Below are 19,093 nucleotides of genomic sequence, written 5' to 3' on the forward strand. Positions count from 1 at the left end.
TGTGGTGTTTCCTATTCTATGAGAACGACCAACCACCGGTTGAATCACGTTCCGTCATCGGTCACGGTCAACAATTAGTTAAACTAGTTTAATACCCTTCATGTTTGTTATGTTGACTCCTTTATTATTGTGGATAAAACGAATAATTATGAATAAGGGGCTGGGTTCTCATCTTTTATTTGTAGGTAATATATCAAAACCTAGTAAAGGAACAACAGAAATTAATGTAGAAAGTGAAAATTGGAAAAAGAATATTATCATTATGTATTGTAATACCAAGCCCAAAAGTAAAAACAATCATTCAAACCAATACATATCGTAATTATGTAAACCTACGATCTTTCTACGAAACAATTTACAATAGTTTTTTACAGTTCAACGATTTTAAAATTTTGACTACTGATCGGTATAAACGGTTTAAAAAACAAATCAGCAATTACTGTTTCAATATGAATAGGTAAGGAAGTTTATTATTTTCATACGATTTGCATTTACTTTCAATATAACTAAGTCTACTTTGGTATCAACATGATATGTGTGCTTATATCATGAACAGTATTACTTTCGAAATATCATAATTATTAGTTTCAATAACATTTTTTTCAACTGACATTTTATGAAAAGGAAACTATATCCATCATTTGACGTCCGTCATCGTCTGTAAAAATTTCACATTTTCACCTTCTTCTTGTTGATCAAGAAGCAAGCATAGCGGCATGCGGAATTATGGTACACAGTTTTCTCATTGTTTACATAGAAATGACATGGAACTACTCGGCTGATGTGAACCAAACTTGGCATGAATAATGTATGCAAGGTCGCCTTATACAAGTGATTGGTCAAGGTCAAATGAAACAATATGACCATCCGTTGCAATCTTTGATACTGATAGGCCAATTTTCAAAAATATGGTCTTGCAACTTCAAGTCCTGCGAACCTTGATGAAACTTGACGATATTTATGATTTGTAAACTCTCTACAATTATCCTCATTCAAGGTTGTTCGGGTTGCAAACATGGTTTAGTTTGTGGCACATAATTTCTCATTGAAACCCACAGGCACTTGTCTCCGAAAAAAAACACCTATATACTTTAATGTAAGATTATAGTAAAGTATAGAGGTAAACAAATTTCAAGACAAATATGCCTGTGTTGAAACCCTATGGAAAATCACTTTTTTAACTAACCTGCAAATACTAGGCCATGAAAAATAAAACCGTGGATGGAATGTTGGTTCATTTAATTATCACCATGAAACAGCTTCCTATTTCAGTTGCATGTGATAATTCATTTTTAAAGTTTTCTATAGACTTAAAAGTTATGTTTGGTCACGTGTTGTGTTTATTTTCCAACTTTTATTTCTCAAATACAAAACGAACTAGCTATAGTCAAAAGGGAAGTAACTTAGTTTTTCCTACCTTGAAAAAAATACTAATTGGTCGGATTCGGTATTATTTGTACAAAGTATCATACATTAATTTTGTTATATATATAATGATATAAATTCAATGGTTAATAAAGGTCTAGGCTGTGATAACCAATGTTTGCAAAATACTGTTTTCTTACATACACCTTTTTTAAACTAATAACACGCTACAACTCTTCTTTTCAGCTATAATAATCTGACTTAATTTTGCAATTTTACTACACTATTATTAATACTAATATATAGTAGAGTGGTCTTAGTAGATCTTAATTGACTAGGATTGTCAGTTTTCCTACCGAAGGTCGGTGGTTCTTTCCGGGCACTCCGGCTTCCTTCACCATTAACAAAAACTAACCGCCACAAAATAGCCAATAGTGCTGAAAATGGCGTTAAACATCAATCAATCAATCAATCAAGTTATGATTTATTCGAAACACTTAGATTTTTCTATCCTCAGGTCCAAGAATAAACGGCGTTAGTCAGAGTTTGCACAACTTTTTGTATTTTTTGTATTTCGATGCTCTTTTGCTTCGCTTGTGATTTGGCCTTCGACCTTTTTTAATCGAGTGCCACTGACAAATAATTTTATGTAGACTAAACGCGAGGTTGGCGTACTAAATAATAAGACTAGTATCTGATGAGCTTTTACATCAATTTTGAAATTGTTTCTTTCTACCTTTATAATCCAGTGAAAATGATAGATGTTAATGCATATGCAAAACAAAACCAACTTATATTACAAAAATCAAGCAATACTTTATTCTATGTCTAACTACTGCATAAACGTCAGGTTAACGAAAGTTCAAACATGTATGTGTAGGCTGTAAGTTCCATTAAAAAAGTACTAGTATAACAAAAATACCGAACTTCAAGGTAAATTAAAATAAAATCCATAAAAACTGACAAAATCACAAGTTAGACTTTATCAACCATCGGAACGAATCGAAAACAACTGTCGTATTCCTGACTTCCTACGGGCATTTTGGCAGTTGTTTATAGTTCCGTTATATTGACAAAATTGGATAAGCAATCTTAACAGACAAATTAGGTTAATGTGACAATAATTGATATCCAGCAGCCAAAACTTAGTAAACATCTAACATCACAGACATACAACACAACTGACTGAAAACTTCAAACAAATATACATACAAATAAACATTAAAAAAAGACGCCAACAAAAAAGTGTGTGTGTAGTTGATTGTAAATTTGACAAAAACGCCAAAAAAGGTTTTGTAGTTGATAGTACATACAGTACATAGTATACACTCTCTCGAAAAGGTACAAATTACTTAAAAATAAAGACTAGGGAAAACAAAATAAAAACAAAACTTTGCAAACGAGCTCATACGTGAAACTCTCGCGAATTTCACATGAATTTAGATTCACATACGTCTCGCGTGAAATTCATGTGAACTTTTCAAAACAAATTGGCCTTTTCATGATTTCGATTAAATTTTATAATTTAGATAATATTTGGTAACTTTATTTTTGAAAATTCATGTGAATTTCACGTGATAAATTCATGTGATTTGCACGTGAAATTCACATGAAATTCACATAAAACTATGAAATCAGTTCATGTGATTTCACGTATAAGCTCGTTTGATGTAACATTCAAGTGAAATCACGTGAAAGAAATTTCCCTGTGTAGAATCTATAACTCGAGACCATCTTGTATTATTTGTAAAATAGACACTGAATATTTATCTATACTTGGTATTGGTAGTACTTTCCAATGAACTTTTTGAGAAAAAGGACGAGGCGCTCTATGACAAAATCCTGGCTCATCAATCTTTCGCTCAGACACCGATGTATATAGAAAAGGGTACAAATGAAATAGATACAAAATAAAGTAAGGATTCTATCAGTGAGGACTTCAATGCATAGCTCATTATTTCTACTTTGATTATTAAAACATTATTTTGACTAAATAGCTTTTATGCATGTATTGAAATTGTTTTGGCTTTAAGCAACATTTGCCACATGAAAGTACCATAAAATGTTTCAGTGATTTTTTTTTTTATATATATATTCATGCATCGGTCTATACAACTTTTGTTAGTTCAGTGGTGTGTATAGTTTTCTAGATGAAAAGAGAATAAAATTGAGAATGGAAATGGGGAATGTGTCTAAGAGACAACAACCCGACCAAACAGCAGAAAACAGCCCAAGGCCACCAATGGTCTTCAACACAGCGAGAAAATCGTGCACCCGTTTACGTATGTTTTAAAGCCACTAAAATGGATGGAACGAGGCGCTGGATATCCACAAACGAGACAGCAATCAAACTATACAACAACCAAAAGACACCTACAGGTCAATATACAGTCTTAACTATAGACGATAATTATAGATTATCGTTGATCATCTCAACGAGATTGATTTTCTCGCTTGAGCCGGTACGGCGAAAGTGAGAAAAGCAATTAAGTTGAGATGACCAATGATAATCTGTTTATCGCTATTTTACCTATGACGAAGTTGTCAATGTTATGTCAATTTCATTAGCAACGCCACGTGCCCACTTAGTTTCTAGCGATAATTTTCATATCACTCGACTCCACCGAGAAAGGAAATTATCAGTGAGCAAGATCAAAGGAAAATTTCGCAAAATAGCGATAAACAATATATCAGGCTCTAAATCACACAGAGTCTAAAATCAACAGATGTCAAATATCTCTTAAGACATGATCGATATTAGAAAACCTCTTATTAAGGACATGGACATGGACATGAATAAAACTAGTTTTATTTTTTTTTAGATCTCATCCGTCCCCCTTTTTAAATCTGACACGACTTTGAGCAATGAATAGAACAAACTGAACCTGTGCGAAATTTCAATGAAGAAAATAAATACAACATGTTAGTCTTGCTTCTAAACTATAAATTAGCGAATTGATGTTCATTTCTATAAATCTATATATAAATAAAAACATAAAAGCTATAGGGAACTTCCAAAAATTGTAAAAATCAATTCTCAATTTAAACATTTAATTGTCACACTCTATTAAGCCAAAATAAATATCTTTCTTTGTAATTCTTTAATATGGACCCATGTGGTTTGCAGCGGTTTAGTAATTATATGATTTTCATATGTAAACTCTATAAAAAAAATATATTATGTTTTGAATAAATTATTTGCACAGTAATTAATTACAAAATGACGTCGGCTTACTCCGGCAATAACATAAAGAAAACTTCTATTGGGATTTCAATATTTTATTTACAAACTGGAAAATTCATTATTCAACTCTTTAAACTGTTGTGACATGAAATCAATAGATATATGGCTTTATTGGATTGTACATATGTTCAACAATTGTTATCTTGATATCAGATCCGAAAACACTCCACCTCTACAATTTTGATAATTCCTCCATATTAAAACTAGTATTGTCTTCTGAGTTAAAGTTTTGTATTTTCATAGGATGGTTTTCAATAACTTCCCGACAAAATATTGTCATCATCCGTCAGAATTGAAAATAATAAAGAAAGGTAGAGGACAACAAAGAGTGATCAAAAACCACAAACCAAAGACCATATAATATCATACCAGTTACTATATTACAAAAAACATTATAAGTCAAACAATGGTCTACAAAACTTTACACAGAAAACTGAAGACGGGTCTATATATGCAGGTCGTAAACCGATGTTCCGTCAGTGATTTACAAAACATCACATAAAACTGAAGGCTGGTCAATATAAGGGTCGTAATCCGATGTTCCGATCCTTTAATGGTCGACAAACATTCAACAGAAAATTTAAGACTGAATAATAAAATGGTCGAAACTGATGTTCCTTTAATAGTCTGTAAAACATTACATTGAGAACTGAAGACTCGTCAATATAGAGGTATTATACTTATATTCATTTAGTGTGTGTCAGAAGCCAAGGTAAAAGACAAAACAAAATGGTGTGAAAAGAAGAGGAGTAGCACTCGTTCTTAACTGAATGAAGACCGGTTTTCCATATCAAAAACCCTTACTAAAACTGGGTTATAATAATTTTGTGATCTATATGGGGAAGCATTTCTGGTACCGAACTGGAACATTTGATTTTGTTCGTATAAATTAGTTGTAGACCATGCCAATAAAGAAAATATGCTATCTTTTTTATATTCACAAATCTGTTTTGATTGTGACTTTGACAAGGGTGGCAGATTCTTTTATAGAAACTCTTAAACTCCAAAATGAGGAACAATCCGGTTGTAACCTGGGCCATGTCAACAAAGCCGTACTTCGACTTTGACATGTCTTAGGATGGTTTTAGTACATGTCTTAGGATGGGTTTATTACATGTCTTATGACATGTCTCAGTACATGTCTTAGGATAGTTTTAGTACATGTCCTATGATGGTCTTTGTGCATGCCTTATGATGGTTTTAGTACATGTCTTAGGATGGTCTGAGTACATGTCTTGGGATGGTTTTAGTACATGTCTTATGATGGTCTTAGTACGTGTCTTAGGATGGCCTTAGTACATGTCTTAGGATGACTTTATTACATGTCTCAGCACATGTCTTAGGATGGTCTTAGTGCATGTCGTAGGATGGTTTTAGTACATGTCTTGTGATGGTATTAGTACATGTCTAATGATGGTCTTAGTACATGTCTTATGATAGTCTTAGTACGTGCTTGTGATGGTCTTAGTACACGTCTTAGGATGGTCTAAGTAATTGTCTTTGTATGGCTTTAGTACGTGTCTTAGGAAGGTCTTTGTACACGTTTTAGTGTGGTCTTAGTATATGTCTTAGGATGGTTTAAGTACGTGTCTTAGGATGGTCTTTGTACACGTCTTAGTATGGTCATGATATATGTCTAAGGATGGTTTAAGTACATGTCTTAGGATGGTTTAGTACGTGTCTTAGGATGGTTTTTGTATATGTCTTAGTGTGGTCTTAGTATATGTCTTAAGATGGTTTAAGTATGTGTCTTAAGATGGTTTAAGTACGTGTCTTAGGATGGTCTTTGTACATGTCTTAGGATGGTCTTAGTATATGTCTTAGGATGGTCTTAGTATATGTCTTAGGATGGTTTAAGTACGTGTCTTAGGATGGTTTTAGTACGTGTCTTATGATGGTCTTAGTACATATCTTATGATGGTCTAAGTAATTGTCTTAGGATGATCTAAGTACATGTCTCAGGATGATCTAAGTACTTGTTTTAGTATGGTTTAAGTACATGTCTTATGATGGTTTTGTACACGTCTTAGGATGATCTTAGTACATTTCTTAGGATGGTCTTGGTACACGTCTTAGGATGGTCTTAGTACATGTCTTAGGATGGTTTTAGTACATGTCTTAGGATGGGTTTATTACATGTCTTATGACATGTCTCAGTACATGTCTTAGGATAGTTATAGTACATGTCCTATAATGGTCTTTGTGCATGCCTTATGATGGTTTTAGTACATGTCTTAGGATGGTCTGAATACATGTTTTTAAATGGTTTTAGTACATGTCTTAGGATGGTCTTAGTACGTGTCTTAGGATGGCCTTAATACATGTCTTAGGATGACTTTATTACATGTCTCAGTACATTTCTCAGTACATGTCTTAGGATGGTCTTAGTGCATGTCGTAGGATGGTTTTAGTACCTGTCTTGTGATGGTATTAGTACATGTCTAATGATGGTCTTAGTACATGTCTTATGATAGTCTTAGTACGTGCTAATGATGGTCTTAGTACACATCTTAGGATGGTCTTAGTAATTGTCTTTGTATGGTTTTAGTACGTGTCTTAGGAAGGTCTTTGTACACGTCTTAGGATGGTCTTAGTATATGTCTTAGGATGGTCTTAGTATATGTCTTAGGATGGTCTTAGTATATGTCTTAGGATGGTTTAAGTACGTGTCTTAGAATGGTCTTTGTACACGTCTTAGTATGGTCATGGTATATGTCTTAGGATGGTTTAAGTACATGTTTTAGGATGGTTTTAGTACGTGTCTTAGGATGGTTTTTGTATACGTCTTAGGGTGGTCTTAGTATATGTCTTAGGATGGTTAAAGTATGTGTCTTAAGATGGTTTAAGTATGTGTCTTAGGATGGTCTTTGTACACGTCTTAGGATGGTCTTAGTATATGTCTTAGGATGGTCTTAGTATATGTCTTAGGATGGTTTAAGTACGTGTCTTAGGATGGTTTTAGTACGTGTCTTAGTATGGTCTTTGTTCACGTCTAAGGATGGTCTTAGTATATGTCTTAGGATAGTCTTAGTATATGTCTTAGGATAGTCTTAGTATATGTCTTAGGATGGTTTGAGTACGTGTCTTAGGATGGTTTTAGTACGTGTCTTATGATGGTCTTAGTACACATCTTATGATGGTCTAAGTAATTTTCTTAGGATGATCTTAGTACATGTCTCAGGATGATCTAAGTACTTGTCTTAGTATGGTTTTAGTACATGTCTTAGGATGGTCTTTGTACACGTCTTAGGATGATCTTAGTACATTTCTTAGGATGGTCTTGGTACACGTCTTAGGATGGTCTTAGTTCATGTCTTAGGATGGTCTTTGTACACGTCTTAGGATGGTCTTAGTAAATGTCTTATGATGGTTTTAGTACATGTCTTGAGATGGTATTAGTACATGTCAGGATTGTCGTAGTACATGTCTTAGGATGGTCTTTGTACACGTCTTATGATGGTCTTAGTACATGTCTTAGGATGGTTTTAGTACATGTCTTGAGATTGTATTAGTACACGTCTTAGGATGGTCTTTGTACACGTCTTAGGTTGGTCTTGGTATATGTCTTAGAATGGTTTTAGTACGTGTCTTAGGATGGTTTAAGTACGAGTCTTATGATGGTCTTTGTACACGTCTTAGGATGGTCTCAGTACATGTCTTAGGATGGTCTTAGTACATGTCTTATGATGGTCTTAGTACGTGTCTTATGATGGTCTTAGTATACGTCTTATGATGGTCTAAGTACATGTGTTAGGATGGTCTAAGAACGTGTCTAAGAATTGCCTCAGTACATGTCTTAGGGTGACCTTAGTACTGTCAGGTTAACGAAAGCCTCCGATAATAATATATATTCCTGTTTTTCCAAATGTTGGGTTCTTTAGAGTGTCTTAGAATAGCCCGAAACTTAAGAGTCTATTAGGATGTCGTAAATCAAAGTAAAAAATACAAATTGCAATAAAAATCCTCCATGTTTGTTGATTTCAACTTATATAGGCTCTGGTCTATTGAGACCTTGACATATTGTTTAGAAATATATCTATTGTTTAAGACTGTGTGTTGCCCTCCATGTGTATTTTGGCTTCTCTGTTGTTGGGTTGCTGTCTCATAATGTATACCCACATCTTCTATTATTCATATTCATCGCCAGAGGTCTCTTTCTATGTCAAGCTTTTTTACTCCTTTTCTTATTTGTGCTGATTCAGTGAATATGCGTATATAGGTAAACAAAGCGAGTGGACTTTTTTATTCGTAATAGCATCACTTCCAATAATTTCTTTACAGTTTAGTTTCCCATTTGTGATTAATATTGTTTTTTTTTATTATTATCAACAGTAGTCTGATCTGATTCTTTATCATATTTGTATTTTTGTACAGCTGGTTTAGAATTAGAATAGAAATTATACTATACTCCCCTCCCCTTTTTTATGTGTATACTTAACAGTATTATCAATTAATAATTATTAATACATTTCGTATAATGCTCTCTTCATATATAAATGCATTCATTGCCATGTAAGACAGTCTCTCGACTTTCTTATGAAAGACCAACCTAAGATGGCTATGTTTTTAACATCCTACATGTAGTTATGTCTCAAGATCTATGGCCATCCTTAATCAAGTTTAAAATCTTATGACATATCTTTGGATACTTTCATAGACATGTCCCCACTTGTATACAATATTTAAAATACATGGTCGTAAAATCATTTAAAGTAACAAAAATTCATATTGTTTCGATTTCATTGTTTCCAAACTACAGTAAAGTTGTTAATAATCACTTTTCATCTACAAGTTAATTCATATACACACACACCCTTATTATAATATACAATACAAATTATCCACAATACAAATTTTAACAGTTCAATGAAGTTATTTAAATGATTTAAATACTGTTTTAAGGCAAATGAGGAAAATCCATTACATCACTGATCCATACATTTATTTTTTTTTATTTTTAAGTGCTTGTTTACTCGTGTGTTTATTTACCTCAGTTGGGATTGCAAGTTAGAGACGTAAGTACACGTAATCATTTATTTAATCATATTGTTCATATTTCAAATGAAAACGGCCTTTTTGGTCATATTTCAAATGAAAACGACTTTTTCCGGATTGCAATTTCTGAAATAGATTAAAATAAAGAATTTCGTTAATAGCCGTCAGATTGTTTTTTAATGACTTTCGTATAATTTTATTTTTTCTCTCCTTTTCTTGAATTAATCTTTAATTTTGTTTTAGGAAAACAAAGTAACCTCCATTTTCAGTTTGTTATTGCCTATTCTTCGTTTTACGCCGGATGACTTTTGGGCTTTTTTAATCGGAAAATTCTGTTACGAGACAGGGTTTCATGTTTATGTTCGAGTATAAAATACATGATATTTGGCTACTTAAATTTTCTTTTTAAAATGTTGATTTGATGCAAGCTTCGAACTTCGAAAATTTCGATGGTAAATGAAATAGTCATTTCATTTAATTATACATCTCTGACGAAAGCCTATCATTTTAACATTGTTTATTTGTCAAAAATGTTAAACTGTATTGTTGTTGTTCTCCGTGAACGGTTATTTATAAAAAGTGATAAATTCATTTTTACGCAAAAACGATGCTTAATTGTTTCTATCAAATCTATAAAAACATTCTTTATTCTGAGTCAAAATTTTAATATTGTGTAGACACATGTACTCAGTGGGTTTAACCGTTATATACATGTACCTTTACAGAGCAAATAAAGCACCCCAGTCACAGCAGTTAAAGAAATATAATCGATCTATTGCTTTTTATAATTGTATTTGAAAATACGAGATGAAATGAATTTAATGAAAAGACATAATTGAATATTGTATTTCAATGAAAGTACATATTTTATTCTTAAATGATAAACATAAAAGCTCGATTTTTTTTCCAATGTTTGCCAACAGATTTTGAATTATTACGATAGCAAAAAATCCCGATAGAAATTCATTTAGAAAGGTTTCGCAAGTTTATTAACTTTAATGTTATTGATATATTCTACAATACGAGTGTGTTAAAGTTTGGGGAAGGCATGACAGACTTTTTTTTAAAGAGAATATATTGACTTGTAAACAAATATTGATTAAACTGCGTCAACCTTTAATTTGAATTTTTTTATGAATGAATATTTTATAGATAAAACACGTATATTTTAAGCACGAATGCGCTAGCATCCGGTATCATTACAGTTCTTTTTCGTCATACAATTTTTAAAAAAATACGAGTCGTTTTACTTTTATCTACTTTTAATCAAATTTAGGATAAGTTATTTTCTGAATCTTTAATTTTAGAAAAATGGCGACCAAAGGAAAAGAGAAATTTGAGCTTGTAGTGGCACTGGATATAGGTACAACATACTCAGGCTATGCATATTCAACAGTTGTAGATTTCAAGACAAATCCATTGAATGTTCAGTACATACAGTCCTGGAATGCTGGTAGGAAAAGAATGGTGTCACACAAAACTCCTACGTGCCTTATGCTGAACAAAAATGAAAAACTTGTTGCCTTTGGATACGAAGCTGAGGCTGCCTACGCCAAACTTATTGCGGATGAAGGTCACAAGAATTCGTATTATTTCCATCGTTTTAAGATGAAACTCTGCAAAAGAGAGGTACATTAAATTATCAATTCATTATACTGAATAAAATTTAAAAAAGTGATTCAATATTTGATATAGTTTAATCATTATTAATTTCGTTGGATAGTTGATTCTTCAATGAGTTTTCTAAAATTTTCATTTTGCTTTTCTGTCTGTCTTTTATTTGATATATGATTAATTTGAAAAGGATCTTTTATTATGATAGGTATTTTAAAAACATACATTTCACTGAAATTTAAAATATATGTGTTCTACGTAATCTTAAATGAGTGACTTATTCATCTATACACGTTTGTCTATCTTGCTTTTCTTTCCCTTATTTGGATGAAAAAAAAAGGGGGGGGGGGTATGCGACAGTAAAAAAATACTAAAACGTTACATGTATTTTGAGCTATACTTTCATTTACATTCATGTTTAAAGGTCTAAATTGTTTTTATGTTCAAACATTGCGCATGAATTGAAACTTAGTGAAAACCACTTAAAGTGGCTCTGGACATATAATTCCTGCTTTCAGCAGGACGTGAAATTTTATATTTTTTTATATTATAGTTTGGTTTTTTGGTTAATTTAATTCCGCGATTCAATTAGACTTTGAAATTGTTTTCACATTTTCTGCAATGCCTCTATCTATTGGTTTCATATTGAGTACACAGTTTTATCATAAGAATACAGATCTAGTTTTGTTCCTTGTTGAGTAAATTTTGCCGAAATTGTGGCCCTTGGATATCTAAGTTTTCCGCTTTTTTCTGTAATGCTTCTAGCTATCTTAGTGAGCTATATATTTGCATTACGTCCTCCAGATCGTCGGTCCGTCCGTCAGACCGTCCGTCAGTCTGTCAATATGTTCGTCCATTAAGCTCCACATCCTTTTTCTATAATACTTCTCATCTATTGGTTTGATATTTGGAGTATATTCAGAAGTAACAGATGAAATTTCGTTCCGGTTGAGAAATTTCTGTTAAAGATACGAAGCCCTTTGAAAGTGAAATGAAAACTGCTTAGTAATCTCAGTTTTCCGCACTTTTTTCTATGGTTTATAATCATATCGAAAGAAGTTACAGATTTATTACATGCGTTTTGTTTTAGTTGAGTGATTTTAACTTGTCAAAGTTGTAATCCTGTATGATTATAATAAATAAAGTACATATCACTTACACTGCTAACTTGCATCTTTTAATTTTGTATATTTAGGCAATAACAAAGAATATGTCAATGAAGGATGTAACAGGAAAAGCTGCCAGAGCATTGGATGTGTTTTCCTTGTCCATCCGGGCACTTATCGATCACTTTCTGAAACAAGTGGATGTACCGTTGTCCAAAATACGCTGGGTTTTAACTGTCCCTGCAAGCTGGTCAGACATAGCTAAACAGTTCATGGCCGGAAGCGCAATGATGGTAAGAATAAATTTTCTTGCATAATCAAATCTTTAACACACCTTAAACAAATTATAAACTATATGGTGTTGGTTATGAATATTCTAGTGGTGTATGAACAAGCACACACGTTTCAGTCTGTTTTCTGTCGATGAAACACACAAGATTATGTAAAACAGATCATACTAAGTAATATATGACGGTACTGTTCATATTATAGTAATTGTTATAATTGTCAAGCTAAGGTCTTTTGATATCGGTCGTGCAATACCATTTTAAAAAACCATCTATCATTTAGGGTATTTGGGGTATCTGTTTAACAATTACACTTCCGGAGTCATTTTTTAAATCTGAATAATACATCGAATATTACATTTCAAACACTATTTTAAAATTGTTAATTCCAGGCAGGCATTCCAGAGGATCAACTAATCATAGCGTTAGAATCAGAGGCTGCAGCCATATATTGTGAACATCTGAATTCAGAAAAACGTAAAGGATCAGATCATAGATTTTCCATTGAAAACGACGGAAGTAAATTTATGATGGTGGACATTGGTGGTAAATAGTTCTACATACATATATTATCTATCACCTTTCATTCAACTATAACAGTTCACAAGGTCATGTTTTTCTTTGACTGTTATATAATGACGTTTTTACACTAAATCCATTGGATGTTGGATGTGTAATGATTGATATTAGTCTTAGATACATGATTTCTTTTATTGGTTGTTATTGGTTTTGAACTAGCTGTCAGTAACTGCGAGTATACTCAGATCTGTACTTTGTGTCTTTTGTTGTTAGGGATGTATAACGTCCGATATGTGTTATTGTAAGATATTTTCTGCTTTGTATCGATCTGATGAGTTAAGCCATTTTCAACTGAATTTTTAATGTTTGTTCTTATGTTGTGCTGTAACACCACTATCCTAGGTAAGGGGAGGGTTCACAAACATGTTTGACCCCGCCACTTTCTTTATGTGCCTGTCCCAAGTCAGGAGCCTGTAGTTCAGTGGTTGTTGTTGGTTCATTATGAAAATAAGAAGATGTGGTATGATTGCCAATGAGACTATCCACCAAAGTTCAAATGAAGCTTTTTTTTTTTTTTTCGTAAATTGTTTTGTTATAAATTAGGCCAATAGTTTTCTCAATTGAATTGTTTCATATTTTTCATGTCGGGGCCGACTAAACGGTATGTTTTTTTTTATTGTTGAAGACCGTACGGTTGCCTATAATTGCTTACATCCACTTCATTTGAACTTGGGTGGATTGTTGTCTCATTGGCAATCATGCCAGATCTCCTTATTTTTATATGTTTTGCTTTCTACAGGCCAATTAAATCTCTTTGGTGCTCCATTTTTTTTTCAAATTTAATCTCTTGTATAGATTTCAAAAGGTGATAACTTTATATTTTATCCGTAGTAAACTCTTGTGTTTAGATCACATTTTGCTCTTCATTTGCAGCGAATAAGCATTTCCAAGAAATGATGATTTCTTATCATATTATAATATCTGCTTATGGGAATGAGTCCGTTCATCCTTCACAATACTTATCAAATATATTTGATATAAGTATATGTTGGTTATTATCTTTGACATAAGTATATGTTGGTTATTATCTTTGACATAAGTATATGTTGGTTATTATCTTTGATATAAGTATATGTTGGTTATTATTTTTGACATAAGTATATGTTGGTTATTATCTTTGATATAAGTATATGTTGGTTATTATCTTTGACATAAATATTTGTTGGTTATCATCTTTGATATAAGTATTTGTTGGTTATCATCTTTGATATAAGTATTTGTTGGTTATCATCTTTGATATAAGTATTTGTTGGTTATCATCTTTGATATAAGTATCTGTTGGTTATCATCTTTGATATAAGTTTATGTTGGTTATCATCTTTGATATAAGTATTTGTTGGTTATCATCTTTGATATAAGTATTTGTTGGTTATCATCTTTGATATAAGTATTTGTTGGTTATCATCTTTGATATAAGTATTTGTTGGTTATTATCTTTGATATAAGTATATGTTGGTTATTATGCATACTCATGATTAAATATTATAATATGTTTAATTAAAATCAATTGTTTCTTCCAGGAGGCACAACTGACATTACAGTTTTAGAAAAAATAGCAGATAACAAAATGAAACAGCTTTGTTCATCGACTGGTGGGATATTTGGTGGTATGTCCGTTGATGAAGAATATATTGAAATGTTAGAGAACATCATTATGGGAGCAGTGATGCGGAAAGTAAAATCTGATTACCCACAGTCCTATCTCGAAATGTTAAGTAGCTTCGAATATCTAAAGCAAAGTATAGATTCAAGTCTATCAGGACAGATCGCTGTTAACATACCATATGAAGTTATAAGTTCCCTTTGTAAAAGCCAAGCGGGCGAGACATTTGAGTCATTGTTAGAATCGTCAGAGTACAGTGGAAGAGTATCTTTGGAAAAGGGAAAACTTAAAATTGATGCAGGTCTTTTAAGATCATTTTTTAATAAACCAATTCTGGAAATGATAACATTGATGAAAGAATGTTTCAAAAAATGCGAACCTGAGAGAGTACGAATAATTCTTGTCGTAGGCGGATTTTCGCAGTGCCCATTCCTACGAGAGGCCCTCAAGACAGCTTTTCCAAGAAAACTTATCAAATTTCCACATGAACCTAATCTTGCTGTCCTAAAAGGAGCAGTCTTGTTTGGCCATGAACCAAGTTTTATTGCGTCAAGGGTTGTTCGATATACGTACGGTGTAGAAGTGTCTAAGGATTACGACCCAAGACTGCATTCCTCAGACAGACGAGTGATTGTAGATGGAGAGGCTTTGTGTCGAGGCGTATTCGATACATTTATGGCGGCGGAAACTTCAGTTCCCATTGGAACAGCTATTACAGAAACATACACTACAACCGAAAAATGTCAAAAGTCACATTATCTGCCAATTTACATTTCATCAAGTAAAAATCCAAGATACACAGACGATGATGAGTCGTCTTACTTGGGTACTATTAAAGTGCCAATACCAAATCCTAGTGAGATGTATCGAGATGTCAAGGTCAACTTTTATTTCGGCTTTACTGAACTTGAAGTTGAAGCCGTAGACGTAGAAACGAATGAAAAATGTGAAGTAAAATTTGATCTTTTGTAAACGAGTATACCCGTATATGCATTTAATTTGTTACGGTTTACATACGTTGTTTGTTAGAATATAAAGTTTACAATCTAGCGAACATTGTTAGTTGCAGCTTATTAAGGTCCATTTTTGTTAGAAACTACATTGTTCCACAGGTTGGACAATGTACATGTGTTTTGTACCGAACGTGTTCGCGATTTTTTATTATAAAAGTATCTAATTCTTAGCATATGTTTTTTTAATGAGTAGCGTTTGTTGCATGACACTAAAATTACCTGGTAAATTGTTGTCTTTTGTCATGACTTAATGGTATTTATTTTTATCTTTCTTTTGACATTTTAAATTTTGGTGTTAACTGTAGATTTTTGTTAATTTCTGTTGGCTTTATTTACTTTATTTCTAGACTCTGAGCGATTTAGAGAATGAGCTTTTATATTTCGAAACGTCATCTGTATATTTTTGACACAAGTTGTCATCCATATTATGTCTTTTGGTTTTTATAAAACTCGCAGACAGAGTTCGAATATGGGCATTGAGTCACTTACCGTTCTAGAGCTATTCCCCTTTATAACTTGAAAAATTGCAAATTTGTTCGTTTCCGCACGCTGTCTTAAGTTTGCCTCATGTAAACTTTAAAAGGTTATGAAACTCATACACAATGCTAAGCACAATGCTCAGATTTAAACAAGTAAAACTAACAATGAGATTAGGAGTAATATAACCAAATCAATATTTAAAAACTGAGAAATTCAATGGTCACAACAGAACTTATCAGAAAACTTTTTACATAAGAAATAAAAACAAAACAGTGAAAATATGAAAATAACACACAGCACAAAAATACCATTGTAAACTTCATTGAAAATATCACTGCAACAAATTCAAGTACAAGTAAGTAAGTAAGTAAAGCATTTCACCGATATACAATAACACATAAAACAAGGCATGCAAAATGCAACATGCAAATGAATAGTTATAAAACCAACACCACGTTAACTGTAGCATATATATATATATATATATATATATATATATAAACAAGTCTAAATTGAAAACAACGTTCAAACCTATGATTGCGTTGGATAAAAACCGCAATTTTTATACGTGTGCATGCAAAACAAATTTCTTGTTAGAGGGGTCTAAATACAGCACAAACAACATTTTCCAAAAGATCAAAAAAGTGAAAAAGTATATTTTAACAAAACGCATTTGACTAACAGGTCGAACAACAAATGCTCTTAAATCCTGCTGACTGCCATTGGCGATTGCCAAATAAACGGATCACAAGGTGTAATAAATGGATCTTAACTTTAAATTTAATACCAAACAGAAAACAATAAACTTGCGGCGAAGATGGTATACCGCAAACAAAGGTGCAAATATTTTTTGTACACCATATCCGGATTTCGACAATTAATGTCTCTTCAGTGATGTTAGGAATCAAAACGGTTATTGGAAGGCCACATAATTTACCTCAATTTGGGATAGACTCTTGAATTTTGAGGAGTCAAAATAGGATGAACGGATCATATAAACCCGAAGGCAAATATAATACAAGCCCAAACGAAAAAATATAAACAAGTCTAAATTGAAAACAACGTTCAAACCTATGATTGCGTTGGAAAAAAACCGCAATTTTTATACGTGTGCATGCAAAACAAATTTCTTGTTAGAGGGGTCTAAATACAGCACAAACAACATTTTCCAAAAGATCAAAAAAGTGAAAAAGTATATTTTAACAAAACGCATTTGACTAACAGGTCGAACAACAAATGTTCTTAAATCCTGCTGACTGCCATTGGCGATTGCCAAATAAACGGATCACAAGGTGTAATAAATGGATCTTAACTTTAAATTTAATACCAAACAGAAAACAATAAACTTGCGGCGAAGATGGTATACCGCAAACAAAGGTGCAAATATTTTTTTTTTTTATTTTTTTTTTTATATATACTTATTTATATATATATATATAAACAAGTCTAAATTGAAAACGACGATCAAACCTATGATTGCGTTGGATAAAAACCGCAATTTTTATACGTGTGCATGCAAAACAAATTTCTTGTTAGAGGGGTCTAAATACAGCACAAACAACATTTTCCAAAAGATCAAAAAAGTGAAAAAGTATATTTTAACAAAACGCATTTGACTAACAGGTCGAACAACAAATGTTCTTAAATCCTGCTGACTGCCATTGGCGATTGCCAAATAAACGGATCACAAGGTGTAATAAATGGATCTTAACTTTAAATTTAATACCAAACAGAAAACAATAAACTTGCGGCGAAGATGGTATACCGCAAACAAAGGTGCAAATATTTTTTTTTTTTATTTTTTTTTTTATATATACTTATTTATATATATATATATAAACAAGTCTAAATTGAAAACGACGATCAAACCTATGATTGCGTTGGATAAAAACCGCAATTTTTATACGTGTGCATGCAAAACAAATTTCTTGGTAGAGGGGTCTAAATACAGCACAAACAACATTTTCCAAAAGACCAAAAAAGTGAAAAAGTATATTTTAACAAAACGCATTTGACTAACAGGTCGAACAACTGATGTTCTTAAACCCTGCTGACTGCCATTGGCGATTGCCAAATAAACGGATCACAAGATGTAACAAAATGGATCTTTAAAAATTAATAATCTAATACCAAACAGAAAACAATAAACTTGCGGAAAAGATGGTATACCGCAAACAAAAGGTGCAAAAATTAGTACACCATATCCGGATTTCGACAATTAAATGTCTCTTCAGTGATGTTAGGGATCGAAACAGTATTTGGAAGGCCATAAAATTTACCTCAATTTAGGATAGACTCTTGAATTTTAAAGAGTCGAAATAGGATGAACGGATCATATAAACCCGAAGGAAAATATAATACAAGCCCAAACGAAAAAATGTAAACAAGTCTAAATTGAAAACGACGTTCAAACCTATGATTGCGTTGGATAAAAACCGCAATTTTTATACGTGTGCATGCAAAACAAATTTCTTGGTAGAGGGGTCTAAATACAGCACAAACAACATTTTCCAAAAGACCAAAAAAGTGAAAAAGTATATTTTAACAAAACGCATTTGACTAACAGGTCGAACAACTGATGTTCTTAAACCCTGCTGACTGCCATTGGCGATTGCCAAATAAACGGATCACAAGATGTAATAAAATGGATCTTTAAAAATTAATAATCTAATACCAAACAGAAAACAATAAACTTGCGGCGAAGATGGTATACCGCAAACAAAAGGTGCAAAAATTAGTACACCATATCCGGATTTCGACAATTAATGTCTCTTCAGTGATGTTAGGGATCGAAACAGTATTTGGAA

At 32.4% G+C, this 19,093-nt stretch overlaps 1 protein-coding gene across 2 annotated transcripts; it reads left to right on the top strand.

Annotated features, from left to right (window-relative positions):
* Nucleotides 1-382: 382 nt before the first annotated feature.
* On the top strand, nucleotides 383-15,977 carry LOC127700989 (heat shock 70 kDa protein 12A-like). 2 transcript variants are annotated; one of them, XM_052204742.1, is made up of 6 exons: nucleotides 383-457; nucleotides 9,572-9,624; nucleotides 10,912-11,233; nucleotides 12,414-12,617; nucleotides 13,004-13,157; nucleotides 14,711-15,977. In XM_052204742.1, the coding sequence occupies exons 3-6, from the start codon at nucleotides 10,916-10,918 to the stop codon at nucleotides 15,763-15,765; spliced, it is 1,731 nt and encodes a 576-aa protein (XP_052060702.1). In that variant the 5' UTR covers nucleotides 383-457; nucleotides 9,572-9,624; nucleotides 10,912-10,915; the 3' UTR covers nucleotides 15,766-15,977. The 2 variants fall into 2 exon arrangements, with proteins under 2 accessions (XP_052060702.1, XP_052060703.1); XM_052204743.1 differs by lacking the exon at nucleotides 383-457 and having other exon boundaries at nucleotides 9,333-9,624.
* The last annotated feature ends 3,116 nt before the right edge of the window (nucleotides 15,978-19,093 follow it).

Source organism: Mytilus californianus, unplaced genomic scaffold (assembly GCF_021869535.1).
Source record: "Mytilus californianus isolate M0D057914Y unplaced genomic scaffold, xbMytCali1.0.p SCAF_5, whole genome shotgun sequence".
NCBI classification, from domain to species: domain Eukaryota; kingdom Metazoa; phylum Mollusca; class Bivalvia; order Mytilida; family Mytilidae; genus Mytilus; species Mytilus californianus.